Source organism: Pteropus alecto, unplaced genomic scaffold (assembly GCF_000325575.1).
Source record: "Pteropus alecto unplaced genomic scaffold, ASM32557v1 scaffold131, whole genome shotgun sequence".
NCBI classification, from domain to species: Eukaryota; Metazoa; Chordata; class Mammalia; order Chiroptera; family Pteropodidae; genus Pteropus; species Pteropus alecto.
This window is the reverse complement of record NW_006434709.1, coordinates 13117261-13131949: the sequence shown is the minus strand read 5'-3', so window position 1 is coordinate 13131949 and position 14689 is coordinate 13117261. Positions and strand designations below refer to the sequence as shown.

At 31.8% G+C, this 14689-nt stretch overlaps 1 protein-coding gene across 7 annotated transcripts in view; it reads right to left on the bottom strand.

The window, feature by feature from the left end:
- The window catches only part of CCDC88A (coiled-coil domain containing 88A), a 116353-nt gene that overhangs the window by 53497 nt on the left and 48167 nt on the right, over positions 1–14689 (bottom strand). For all 7 annotated transcript variants that reach the window (XM_006909592.2, XM_025045217.1, XM_025045213.1 and 4 more), the window contains 3 exons: positions 10728–10811; positions 9044–9184; positions 4087–4259 (listed from right to left, as the gene is read on the bottom strand). In XM_006909592.2, the coding sequence (XP_006909654.1) occupies positions 4087–4259; positions 9044–9184; positions 10728–10811 (398 nt within the window). The remainder of the gene's footprint in view (positions 1–4086; positions 4260–9043; positions 9185–10727; positions 10812–14689) is intronic.

Here is a 14689-nt window from a genome sequence, read left to right as displayed (position 1 = left end):
GTAGTTAACTCCATTCCTCTTCTTGATACTCTCTCCTTTGGTTTCTATGACTTCACATTCAGGTTTTCCTACTTCTCTACATATTAATTCTCCGATCCTTTCAATGATTTCATGTTTTGGACTCATATTCTGGTTAACAATTATCAAGCTCTTATTATCTGTGCCAGGCACTTTTGTTAGACACATTACACTTTCTGAAGCACTTAATTCTTACAAGAGGCCTCTAAAGAAATAATGGCAGTGATAGTAGCTTACATTTATTGAGCACTTATGTACTAGACACTGTTCACTTTACATATTTGCCTCACACAACAAACCTACAGTGGACACAATTATTCCTACTTACTAGGCTAGGAAATTGAGCAGCCTTAAAGGGATTAAGTAACTTGGCTACACTCATTCAGTTAAGAAGTGCTGAGCCAGGATTCACACTCAGACAGAATGTACCCAAAAGTTCATGAGTTTGATCATATTACATATTATTAGAAGTCTCATTTTATAGATGAAGAAACTGAGTAATATGGCTAATAAATGGTGAAGTATGCCCTTAACCACTTAAATAACTTTTTATGTTTGTGTTCTTCAGTTCACATCCTTCATCCTTCTCATTCTTCATGTTCTTCCTGAGCGGTCTTATCCACTCCCAAGGTTTCAACTACTACTTACATGCTGCATATTATTCTGCATCAGTATTCTAGTGATCCCAAATCTCTATTCCACATTGTGGACCAGATAGTCAATTATCCAATGATCATCTCCACAAAGATATTTCTAAGGTACCTCAAACTAAATGTATCAAAACTAAACTTGCCTTTTACCTTAATTTTATTCCTGTCTCTTACATTCCAAGTGATCAGCATCACCATGCAGACACTTATTATAGGAAACTAGGAATTATATCAAAGACCTTTGCCTTCTCCTTTACATCCTCTCCAATCTCACTGTTATAACCTTAAACAGGGCCCACACCACTTCTTGCCTGGACTGGCCTTCAATGCACTTTCATATTGCCACCGAAATAATAATGTCAATTTGAGCATTCACTAAGAGTTAGCTACTAGGCTAGTATCTCTTTATTAAAACATAAATCTGATCTTGACACTCTCCTATGCAAAAAAATCTTCAACTGATCCTCATTGTTTAAAGTTCGAACTTCTGAGTACTGCATATATCACCATCCACGTATCCACTCCATCATTTTCAACTTCATTTCTCACTATGCCCCTCCTTATATCCTACTGAACTTGCTGCACTTCCTTCTGTTTAGAATACCCAGTTGAGCTTTTTCAAACTAGTTAATGTCTAACGTCGACTGAAAATGTGACTACTGCTATGAAATATTCCTGACACCACTCTCTTTTCTTTCCTAACTCAAAAATGACAAAAATTCCTTTGAGTTTCAAATGCAGGCTACGCAGACTTCTAATATACCTCCAGTTTCATGTTATTTCACTGATTTGTTTAAAAGTTTATCTCATAACTCTATTTAAAAATGGGCAAAGGATGTGAATAGACATTTCTCCAGAGAAGATACACAAATGGCCAATAAGCACAGAAAAAGATGCCAACATCACTAGTCATAGGGGAAATGCAAGTCAAAACCACAAAGAGATATCACTTCACACCCACTACAATGGCTATAAACAAAAAGGGTTATAATAAATATTGGTAAGGATACGGAAAAATTGGAGCATACATACATTGCTGGTGAGAGTGTAAAATGGTATAGCCAAATAGTTTGAGAGTTCGTCAAAAGGGTAGAACTACCATATGACCCAGAATTTTCACTTCTGGGTATATACACTAGAGAACTAAAAACGTATGTCCACACAAACATGTGCACATGAATGTTCATAGGAACATTAATCCAAATGCCCATCAACCAATAAATGAGTAACCAAATGTGGTATAACCATATAATAGAATATTATTCAATCATAAAAAGGAATAAAGTACTGATAAAACACTACGACATGGATGAACCTTGACAACACTATACTAAGTAAAAGAAGCCAGTCACAAAAGGCCACATAATGTATAATTCCATTTATGTGAAATATCCAGAACAGGCAAATCCATGGAAAGAGAAAGTATATTAGCATTTGCCAGGAGCCAAGGGCAAAGGGAGATAGGGAGTGACTGCTAATGGGTGTGGGGCTTCTTTTTGGGGTAATGAAAATGTCTTAAAATTAGATAATGTGTGATGGTTGTTCAACTCTATGAATATACTAAAAATCACTGAATTGTACACTTTAAAAGGATAAATTTTCTGATATGTGAATTATATTCCAATAAAGCTATTCCTTTAAAAAATAATAATTTGAGAAAAACTCTTTGAAAACATAGAACCCATGGAGGCAGAGGAAATTATTAAAGACAGTTTTTGATAGTGTTAATTACTGCATAAAAGTGAAATTTATATAGAATTACTTCCTCCAACCAAACTGCAAATGTTTTTACTCTGTATGTTAATAAATCAAAAGCAATTGTACTATATTGTGCAACCCATAAATAAGTATGCTATTAGTTAATGTGCATGTTTTCATTAAAATTATTTATTTCCATTAGGTCTAGGGTAACCTCAACTATTTTTATCCATCCTGATTTCCATACTTCATCACTTTAAGAAAGATCTGTCCCAGCAAAAAGATTTAAAACAAATGTTAACAGAAGAAATCCAACAAGGAACACATTTTCAAAGGACAGTAAAGATATTATACGGTATCTGAAGATACTATATGGTATCTGATGACAGTTACTAGAAATACTTGTTATATCTAGCATATATATTTACTAATTAAAAATATTCATTTACATTTTTTGAATCAGCATGTGAAAGACCAGACTTTATTAATCTCTTTAAGTTGTCTGGAATTTTAATAAACTCCATGGCCAAGTAAATTTTATTTAAAAATCAAATTGTAATACAGCGCAAAATGTTAAACGAATTCACAGCCATCACTGCAGCTCTAATTGCATGCTTTATCTAAAGACTGGAGAATATTGTGCTAAATTACATGGAACAAACTAGTGTTCGCTGTTTAGGCTATCCATTAACTGCCAGTCAAACTAATAACAGCAATCTCTTCCCTAATTTTCCTGGTGCAGCTGTTTATAGAATATCCTGGGCGTGCTCACATCAACAGATACATAATAATGCAGACATCCACAATGAAAGCTGTATTTTTTTTTTTGTTTTCAAATTTTCCTATAGGCTTTATATTTTTTCTACCTTGCATATTCTATCACTTTTAAAACTAATTGCTTTAAATAATCAATAAATAAACTTAATTGCTATATTATGGCTTTAAATTTAAAATCTGCACGCTAAAGCACAAATTCTAGAAAAACACTCCCCTCCGCCCCCCAAAAAAGAAGACTACGATGATAGCCCAAAACACAAAAATCCTTTGTGGTTTTTAAAGTGCAAAATAAGTCTCCAGCAGAGACTGGTCTTATCTTTACATGTGATTCCCTGAGGAATACCTACATGACATTTATACTGACTTTTCTGAAATGATCTTTGAAAGTTAAATAAATGTCATCGGCACTAACTAATCTGAATATTTATCATCTCTAAGTACATGATTCAGGCATTTCAATTACTTGATGCAGAAGATACACACACAAAATTAATTTTTTGTAATGTTACATGCCAAATACTTGGTGTTTTACAACATTAATTCTGAAAGAGCTAAACTTACTGATCCATATTGGTGGTTGCCAATATTTTGGATTTCAAGAATATAAAAATAAAAAAATTAAGAAGGTCCCAATTTGCCAAGGAAGAACATTATTTTATAAAAGAAAGACATTTTAACACTAGACAGATAGAAAGGACATAAATCCAGAATAAAGGGCATTCCCTAAAGTGGTAAGATTTAGCATTAGGGAAATTTATGCCAGTCTCCTTATTTTTCTCATTTTGACAAAAACTAGTAAAAACTTTGACATAGACTAGCAACTGGCAACTACTATCTATGTTCTATAATCCTAAAAATATTGTTTAGGTCACCTTTGTAAATTGTAATATTGTTTAGGTCACCTTCATTTAAATTCAATGAGTCTCGAAAATCAGCAACTTACAATTCCTGCCTAAGCCTTCTTATCTTGGCTTTAGCATCTGCCAGTTCCACTGACAGATGTTGTCGACTTTCTGTTCGCTTCATGCCTGGAGAACCACACGGTGACTGTGCAGATGATGAGGCATGGGGCAGAAAATGAAGACCATCCCGTTCTTCAGAGAGTTCTATGATAGTCTAAGGAAATGTAGAAATAAACAAAGAATCACTTTTAGTATTCTATTATCAAAGAACTAAATATAACACTATGCTCTAAACCTAAATACTAATCTACGATACTGAAAATGATGCACTGGTCAAATATATCTTAACTTTATCATATTTAGCTGTCATTTTAAAAAGTTTGATTCAACAGTTCGTGGATAAGCTATTTAGTAGATAACACTAGAAGACAATACTTTTTTCCCATTCTTAGTTTTTTAATAAAAGAAATCAATTATAGTAAAATAATTAGACCAGATAGCGACTGCTGAAAAGTCATAAAAGACTTGGTGACACAGAAAAGAAATCAACCCAAGAGTGATATGTCTACAACTGTGCTGTCCAATATGGTAGCCAGTAGCACAAGAGGCCAATTAAATACAACTTCAAAAAGTTGAAAATACAGTTCCTTAGTCACACTAGCCACATTTCAAGTATACAACAGCCACATGTAGCTAGTGGTTACTATATTGGACAGTGCTAAAAAACAAACCTGCCATCATTGTAGAACTGGACAACAATGCTCTAGAATTGTAAACAGGGATTCTGAGAGACCTAACAGAACCTCAGAGGTTAGTTCAAACTCTTAATTCTGCAATAAGGTAACTGAGGCACAGAGATTGGTTTGTCCATGATCACAAAATCAGCTAGTAGAAATGCCAGGAATCTTGATTCCATATCTTATACTCTGTCTCTTACAATAGTAGTTCTGATCTGTTTCTCATATCAATGCTTCTTTTAGTTTTTTCTCTAGAGATCCTCCATAGGACACAAATCTCCTTTTATTTATCCTAAATCTCACCTTTAACAGCTTTTTAAGCTACATCTACCTCACTCAATCATATTCCTCCATTCCCCTAATTTTCCTTTTATTGGAAAATTCTCTTTTTCTAAACCAATTTCTCAGCTTTCTTTTTTCTTTTTTTCAAACTTCTCAGGCAAGCAGAAATTGTCTTTTACAGCAATTTCAATTGTCCTTCTATTCTAGATAAAATGGGTGGGATTACCACCTTGGAACCATGGAATCACCATCTTTGTTTTGTTTCTCATCACCAAGTCTTATACCATCTTCACTGAATCATTACTTTTCTTCTTATTTTATTTTATTTTTTAAATCACCAATCAGAATTCATTTCTTTATCCTTAGGATATATTTCAGCATCTGAATGAAGATCTGTCTAACAATCGCTTTCACAGATTCCAGTATGTTTACTGATAAACCTCAGAATGTGATTTTCCAATTCCTTTTCTCACTACAACTCCAAATCCACTTCCTGTTTGATACATAGAAGGCTTCTCCAATGAAGGAACCATTCTTCTTTTGTGCAATGCCTCCTTTACTGGCATTACTCTCATGTAACCATATTTATGTCTGAACCTTTAATCATTCAACTTCCCCTTTTCGCACCAATTTTTTTGTGGCTTCTCCAGAGTTCCTACTCAGCCTGGAATTACAATAAGGCCCTTAAATGTCAACTTTACTTTCTAATTTAACACTACTACGCCATCTTTGATTATGGCTCACTTTTTGGGGAAAAAAAAGGAGGAACTAATATTTATAGAACTCCTAGCTAGGGGATTTTTCAGCAAGATCTCATTCAGTACTATAATCTGTAATAGAGATATTAGGTCTATTTTAGACATACAGAAATTGAGACTCATATGGATTAAATAACTTAACCAAAGTCACATATCTAATGATAGGTACCAATAGGAATTCAAATTCAAATTTGACTCAAACACTGTGTCATTTTCCTTACCTACCATCAGTTTTTTCTACTCCTGCTCCAAGGAAACTCTTAGAGAAAAATAAACAAACAAAATACACAGCCCTATTACAGATCTCACCATCCATTTTCAATTAAGCTCTTTCCAATGCTCATCCTTTTATCGAAAATTTTGCTGATTTCCTGGCAAATTTCCCCCACAAAGGCTATTGTAACTATATTCCCTTTACTTAAGTCTCCAAATGTAAACAGCTATTATCACTTCCAACAAATGACCCTCCTCCAACTTCTTAAAGAAAACCACCTATGATTAACTCCTCCATTTTTATGCATGTCATTCCTGAAACATTCGTATTTCTGTAACATTTTCAATTGGCTTTTTTCTCTTTGTTCTTCAAAGATAAATAAGTTTCTTCTATATAGTTTCTTCACATTTCCCTCTTGCTATCTTTATATTTCTTTTTCAATGCTACTTTTTGAAAGATAGTTTATATGTTCATTGACACTACTTCATCCTATCCACTTACCTAGTATGTCCAGCCCAACTACCCTGTCACTGTCAAAAGTATCAATAATCTCCAGAGTAGCCCAGGCTCAATGTTCATGGAGTCAGCTTTTATTTGTATATTTTCTTACTGTCTCGATTATCTTTAATCTTGCCTTCTAACATCTTCTGACTCTAACATATCGTGTTTAATAAATATTTGTTTCATGCACAAATAAATTAGAATTTAAATATGTTATCTTTTGTTTTTCATTTGCAATGCAAGTTTTTTTCCCAGTAAATCAGATACAATCTCTTATATCTCCTTTTTTAAAAGTCTCTGATCTTATTTAGTATAGTACAGAATACAAAAATAGTTGCTCAATAATATTCAACTGAGTGATTCACAAAATAGAAAACTCAAGAATAGTACTGAAGACATATTCTACATTTGAACTTAGTAGGTGGTAAAATGGAGATATCAAGAGCTTCCAGTTGTCAATAAACAGAACACAAAGAACTATGGGCTGAAAATATTTTTTTAAAAAGAAAAAAAGGAAAGAAGGAAACCTATTACTAAGAATTAAGAGAATCCAGAGGTATTTTCCAAAAAAGATTATGTAGACACTTTGACTTTTCTTTGATCTTGAATATCTTCATCTATAAAATGGGGTTACTATGCAGATTTAATAAAAACTTATAACACAAAGCTTGGCATAAAATAAAGTGACAATAAAGAGATCTTAAATTCATTAAAATTTTCTACTTGGTTTTTAGTAGAAGGAGAAGACAAAGAGATCATTGTTCCACAACTTTAATAATAAAACGTGAAGAGTAATTAAAAACAGGGCGAGCAAATTATATTTTCTATATTGAAATGAAACAATTACAACAAAAGATCAGAACAGAATAAAAGCTAAAGGGAAAATCTAAATAAAAACTTGTTTCAATCAAATTAAATGACACGGAATTATTACATTTACATACTATATTAACATTTGTTTAATATTTTTCACAATTATTTTAAATTATCTTTTCTAATTAGTCCACTAGTGACCCAAGTTTAACATTTTCCCCCCAGAGAATTGGTTTTAAACCAGCTAGCAATTTGTTTCCTGAATAATTTAGACAGGAGAATGCAACCACTTTTTTTCCTTGTTAGAAAAACAAATTCAACTGAAATGCTTGATCAGATGGACTTTAAAACATTTTTCTAACAATCACTATATAGTGTTTATTGTTCATTTTACTTTTGACATTGATCATATAATGACAAGTATTCTGTTCACATTTCTCCAAATGTATTCCACCTCCTATTAATCAGTTAATGTGAGATCAATTTATATATGTCCATCAGTCATATGAGACCAGAGTATAGATTTTTAGAAGTAATTCCTCAGAAATTGGAGGATATCTTATCAAAATACTTTTAATACCTAGAAATACAAACAAATGAATGTTCTAGAAAGTAAATAACGCAGTAAAAATACACTAATATAAAAAAATATACAGCACATGGTTCAAAAATCACATTGAAAATGAAATGAAACTCAGGATGAGTTTGATATATAGTCGGGATTTTTCACTGCAGTCTTTCCCTCCTTTGGTATTAGTGCTTTAGCTTTTTTAAAAATTTAATTGTTGCTCTAAAATATTTTTTTATTTCCATATTTCCTTCTTTTTAATGCCTTAAGAAAAACTGAAAATTCTCATCAAAATTGAATATACTCTAAAGAGGCATGAGAGTTTTGTTCAGAAAAATAAATCTTTAGGAATTTCTTCTATGTAATCTTTCATTTGTCCCAAGAGTAACCAAATTCTCTATAAATAAACTCAAAACTGTCTCATGTAAATGGAACAAATGATCAAAGCTATACATTCTCCTGAATGGCAGAATACTTTAGAGGCTGCTATTAAGAAAATATTACTCACCACCACATGCACCAAAGTCTAGACTCCTCTAAAACTTATAAGGAGCTTTCAGAGAGTGCAGGCAAAAAATTTGGAGCAATTTTATTCTTTCTAAAAAGCAAAGTAGTCTCTTAAAAGGGCTTATAATAATTCTCTTTTTAAAAATCACGCCTCATTATATTGACTACAAAAATTTGAGAACTTTTGTGGGACATTTTATTCAGAACACCTGTGATTCTTCTTCTATTAACACTTATTTTTCCAACCTCACATGGCAATAAAACTAAGAAATTAACTTTAAACATTCTCATGCTTCAAGGCAATGATTTTTCCACTTACATCAACAAAATTTTCAGTTTCACACTTTTGTACTGTTGCCAGAGCTATGGAGATGACTTAAAAAACACACAAGAAAAAATGAGAATAATAACTTAAAAAGAAAGAAGAAAATCTAATTGCAATCTGTTTTCTAGTAATTTGGGACTGTTACTGCTTCCTCTGCTGCACACACACAAAAAGTCATACAGTACTCTATTAGCTGCCCCTAAGAAACAGAGTATTAATTCTGAAGTATACCTGAATGCTACTTTTTTTGGGGAAAGAAAACTTTGGTAATATACTAAAAGAAATTTACAGACCTCTGAATGTTCATCTCTTTCATCTATAAGTCTTTTTAGATGCAATGCCATATTTTTCAAGAGTGGTTCTATTTCCTCCTGAGACATATCAGTCACTTCCATCCATTGAAGATCAAACACATTTTCCTGATTATGGGTTACCTTTAGAAAAGCAACCAAAACAAACAATTTAAAAAAGGCTATTATTTAAAAATCTATTTCATTTTACCATGATATTAGCTCAAATATTATGTATCTTATATAATAAAAATACAAAAAGCACATATGTATAAAAATTTAATTGATGAATAATGAAAAAGCTACAACTAAAAATTATTTTAAAAAATATAGTCTCTAAATGAATTTATATTTTTTTCCCAGTCAACTGAAAAATAAGATATTTAATTCAGGGCATTCCTTAAGAAAGGTAATACTGCATACATCTGACAACTGCTTTAACAAAATCAGTTTAACGTTTAGATAACACTAAATTCACTGTACTTGAATTCAAAAGTAAAAGTTTTATTAATCCTGTAGGATATACGCCATTGCACTTTTATACTTGAAAAGCTAAGTCCTTACAGATTCTGAAGATGACATTGTCAAGGAACCTCAGGAGAAAAGGACTCCCCTTTTAAAGACTTAGAGAAGGGGAAAGTTATATAAGTGAAATACTCATTTCTTGCTTTCCATTTCTCACCGTGATTCTGATATTTTGCTTTAACTTTCATAAGCAGCAAAAATAACATTTTCAAAAATGGTGGCAAATTTAGTAACTTGAAACACTTAGCATTTACTCAAAATATAAGCCACAAAGCTAACATAAACAAACATATATAAAGGGAAACTACCAATAAAACTGTATCTTGTAGAGTACTACTAATAAGGTTAAGGTTAACAATAATATTACTGAAAAAGAAAGCTGGATTCTATGAATGTTAACCAAGAGAAAAGATGATATATGGATATAAAGTTATTTAAATAGAGAATATTTTAAACACTACTAATTTTCACTACTTAAAAAGTCTCTTTATCCTTCTTTACTTCTCTTTCTAATCAACATGGGGCAAAATTTAACATGCTCTAGTTTTAAAGTCTTGTTAAGTACACAAGATTAAATGCCTAACACTAAATACATGCAGATATAGCAACTTTCAAAAGCAATCTTAACAAATAAATGACTTAACTTCAATTATTTGACATTGCACAATACATCCCAGATTTACGTTTTTATATGGATGTTACAAATCGCTAACATGTGTATAATTCAAATAATATCTTTAATAAAAATTATTCTGTGTTCATTTATTCAAAAGAAAAATCAATAGAATGACAAAATACTAAGTTTATCATCTTACCTCACTTTAGTTTTAAATTACATGCAATGATCCACTTTCTGCTGCTTCCATTTATTATACTATTCATTCTGTGCTGTCTAACAAAGACGCACACTTCATTCCTCAAATAACACTTTTTGCCTATGTCCCTCTGGATAAAGGCAACAGTACATCTATAATTGGCACTGTGCCATGTATAAGATGATTTATTTAAGAAACTATCTCTAAAGAGAAAATTTATCTTAAAGCAGAGTTCATCTATATTTGACCTTGACTTGTTCTTGCTAATCCTATGACTTTAAGTATTTTGGGAGATATACAAATAAACACACCACAAGCTTCATAAAAAGTAGATAAGAACTGTATACCTCTTGAATATGTGCGGCAACTGCTGCTTTTGTATCAAAATCTAAACCTTGAATTCTTTCAATAAACTCTTCTTTTTTCTGACACTAAAAGAAAGAAATAAAACAATTATTCATACTTTATAGAGTATACTACTTAATAAGATGTAAATAACTAAAAGCTCATTCAGAGTAAAAATCTTGAACAGTACAAAGAGGGTTTGGCTTTGTTTTGCATTTAAATCATCTCTCTAATATGACTTACCTAATAAAAAGATAACAATTTAGAAATATTTAATTAAAAAGACTGATACACTATTTTTATGTTGGGAAGTTCTAAAGTGAGAAACCAATTACACAACCCATCTGAGGTCAGTACAATATTATTATGCTAACTTTACAAACAGAGAAGTAAAGAATCAAGAACTTGTTTCAGGGAGGATAAGTTACTTGCCAAAAAACACAGTGAGTCAGTGGCAGAATTCGGAATACAGCCAAAATGCTCAGTCAGTCTTTGGCTATCATCAAACAACACAGCCTTTCTTCTTGGAAAAAAAATTTTAAGCAATTTTTATTTCGAGCTTACAATTCATTCTCACATCTTTATCCTATCAATCTTAATAAAAGAAACCTACTTCTGTGTCCTAGTTCAACATTTATAAGGTAATACAATAAATATCTGATTTGTTTCTAACATAACAAAGTCACAAGGGGCAAAATTTAAGAATGCATATACAAGTAAACAAGTATCAAGTGGAATACAGGCACATTTATATAACTTTTTTATAAGCTTTACATAAATTTCAAAAATTAAAATGCAAACCCAATCTTTTTCTTTCCAGTCAGTACTGAATAACAGTTTAACATTCACCTTAATCTGCCTTCCCTCTACATCTCTTATACTGATTCCAACTGCTGGTATAACTGTATTCTTGCAGCTACCAAATGAGAATTGCATACAAAATAGACAGCACTGCCTTGTCTAGCTTAGTGGCATCTCCTGAGCCAATTACTGAACACTAGTGAAGACAATATACTCACAAAAAAGAAAAATTGGCTCTTTGATCAATAAGAAACTTAGTGAGGTTCTGCTTTATACTCTACACATTTATTATATCAAATCATAACATCCTATTTCTACTGCCATACAATTTAACTTAAAATACATTCCCATCAGAGCAGAAAGTTCTATGTTCTGTAAAAACAAAATTATTAAGATAATATAATTATATTTAAAGGTAAATTACTAGAAATGTACAATTCTTAGCTGTGACTAGCAAGTCAAAGTTTGGGGGAGATGAAATGAAAATTAGTTTAAAAACAAGAATTTTTTGTCTCTAAATAATAATTGACAGGCATAGTCAGAATAATTAAGAATGACTTTATGACAGTGCATTTGTAGTATAAAATAATTTTTTAGGCATAGTAACTCTAATTTTTATATTTAATGCTTCCTGAAGTGTTAACCTATGCATAGTTTCTAAGCTAATGAGCATATGAAAATGGCTGGGTTATAATGACTGTGACTCACTGAAGGGTCCCCAATTCAACAGCCATATCTATCTGCCTTCAGTTTAAAATAACCAGAAACACTTTCCTTTCCTAAACCCTAGAGCCACTGTTTCTTTATTTGTCCTACCTTTAGGTGCTCACTCTTTAACATAGTCTCAACACAAATCAAGGAGAATTCTTCCTTTACCCTTAAAATATCCACAATTTCTACTAAATCTCATCTTGATTCAAACTCTCAAATTCTTGAGAATTCTGAAAATGTTTTATAAATAGGTTAGGCTTTCTTAAACAATATAGAATGAATTGCACAGGATCTCAAAGGATAAATACAAAAGAGAGAGACTATCAAGGTGGAAAAGAGAATGAGAGAAGACTCAAACTTGGAAGCTGAATAATCAGACCAAATGTTTTATATCAGTGTTGTCCAATATAGTAATCACAAGCCACATGTGGCTACTAAGTACTGAAATGTAACTAGTTCAATTTTAATTTTATTAATTGCAAATAATTTTAATTTAAATAGACACCGGTGGCTAGTAGCTACTGTATTAACAGTGCAGCTCTAGAACATAAAAAAGTCTGGTGTTAAAAAAATAGATATATAAATAGTTTTACTTCAGTTAACAAAAACTCTTGTGAAGACTAAGTAATCATCAGCGAATTGTTTTTCCACTTAAAACTAACCTCTCCTTTATCTTTTATGTGAAGTTCTTAAAGTTTTATGGGCACTAAAGTGCTTCTAATTCTAGTATAGTAACTGATTCCAAAACCAGCAGATTACCATGACAGTACAAGGAAGCTGGGACACAAGAAAAGAACAACAACAACAACAACAAAAACAACAGTTATTTGGGTGGGAATTTGGAGGGAAAAGAACTGCATTAATCCTAAAAAGTTGTATATCTTCCACCACAGAGTTTATGTTCTTAATCATTATTCCTCAAATTCCTCGTATCTTCACTTGGTACTCTCAGTGCTTTCTCTTCTTAAAAAATAAGGCAGACTTATGTGGAAAAATTATACTAATAGAGGAAAGGGCATTCCCCCAAACAAGCTACTGAACAAGAAAATAAGAAATACATTATAGTATTTTCAATAAAAATAAGAACACTAATGACTAAACAGATCACAGTTCTACCAAAGTAAGACCAAATGAGCCATCTAAAAGAAATAAAAATAGAAAATTTAAAATTTCCTCTTTAAAGTCTGGTTATTACAAAAAAAAAAAAAAGATAAATGTTGGTGAGGATGTGGAAAAACTGGAATCACTGTGGACTGCTGGTTGGAATGTAAAATGGTACCAATACTATGGAACAGTTTGGCAGTTTCTAAAAAAATTAAAAATAGAATTAGCACATGACCCAGCAGTTCCACTTCTGCATATATACCAAAAGAACTGAAGGCAAGGACTCAAACAGCTATTTCTACACCCAAGTTTATAGCAGCATTATTCTCAATAGCAAAAAAGTGGAAGCAACTCAAGTGTCCATCAGTGGATGAATGGATAAATAAAATGTGTTACAAACATATGAGGGAATGTTACTCAAACTTAAAAGGAAAACAATTCCAACATGTGCAACAACGTGAATAAACCCTAAAGACATTATGCTAAGTGAAATAAGTCAGTTACAAAAGGATAAATACTGTATGATTCCACTGTGTGAGGTCCTAGAGTAGTCAAATTCAAAGATACAAAAAGTGAAATGGTGGTTGCCAAGGCTTGGGTGCAAACGGGATCAGGAGTTATTATTTTAAAAATACAGTTTTAGTTTTGGAAGATGAGAAAAGTTCTGAAGATGGACAGTGGTATGGTGATGGCTGCAAAACAATGTGAATGTACTTAATGCTAATGAACGGCACACTTAAAAATTGGTTAAAATGATAAATTTTGTTCTGCATATTTTCCTATGACTAAAAAATTAAAATGAAAAAAACAATATCAGCAAATAAATCCCTCTTTAAATTGAGCCACATTTGCTATTTTCGTGTACTCTCAGAAAAAGAAATGCATCAGATAGAAGTTACGTACTGTTTTATTTCCCAAACATGTAATACAATAATTAATGTTCTAAAATGCTAATTTTTAAGATGCTTTACAGATAACTGGCAGGAAAACAATAGATTGTAGCTCGCAAGCCAACCAAGTTAAAAACCAGTTTTCTGAATCAAATAATGTTAGAATTGCTCGTGAGGGTACACATAAAGGTCAAAATTTTAATTTTAACCACACTTGACACTCACCCATTTACTTTCAGCACTATGCAACCTGGAGAAAGTCCAAAAAAAGTAATATTTTTGGATATAGAATAGCTACACTGATATAAAACCTAAGTTCTGCTGAAAAAAGGTGAATTTTACATGGTCTTTGAAGAAAGAAATTTCCAAACAACATAGCAAAAATTTTTCCTTCTGAGTAGGAGACTTCATTTGGGAACCTCTCAACTATCTCAGGGCTCAGATGCAGAGCCATACAT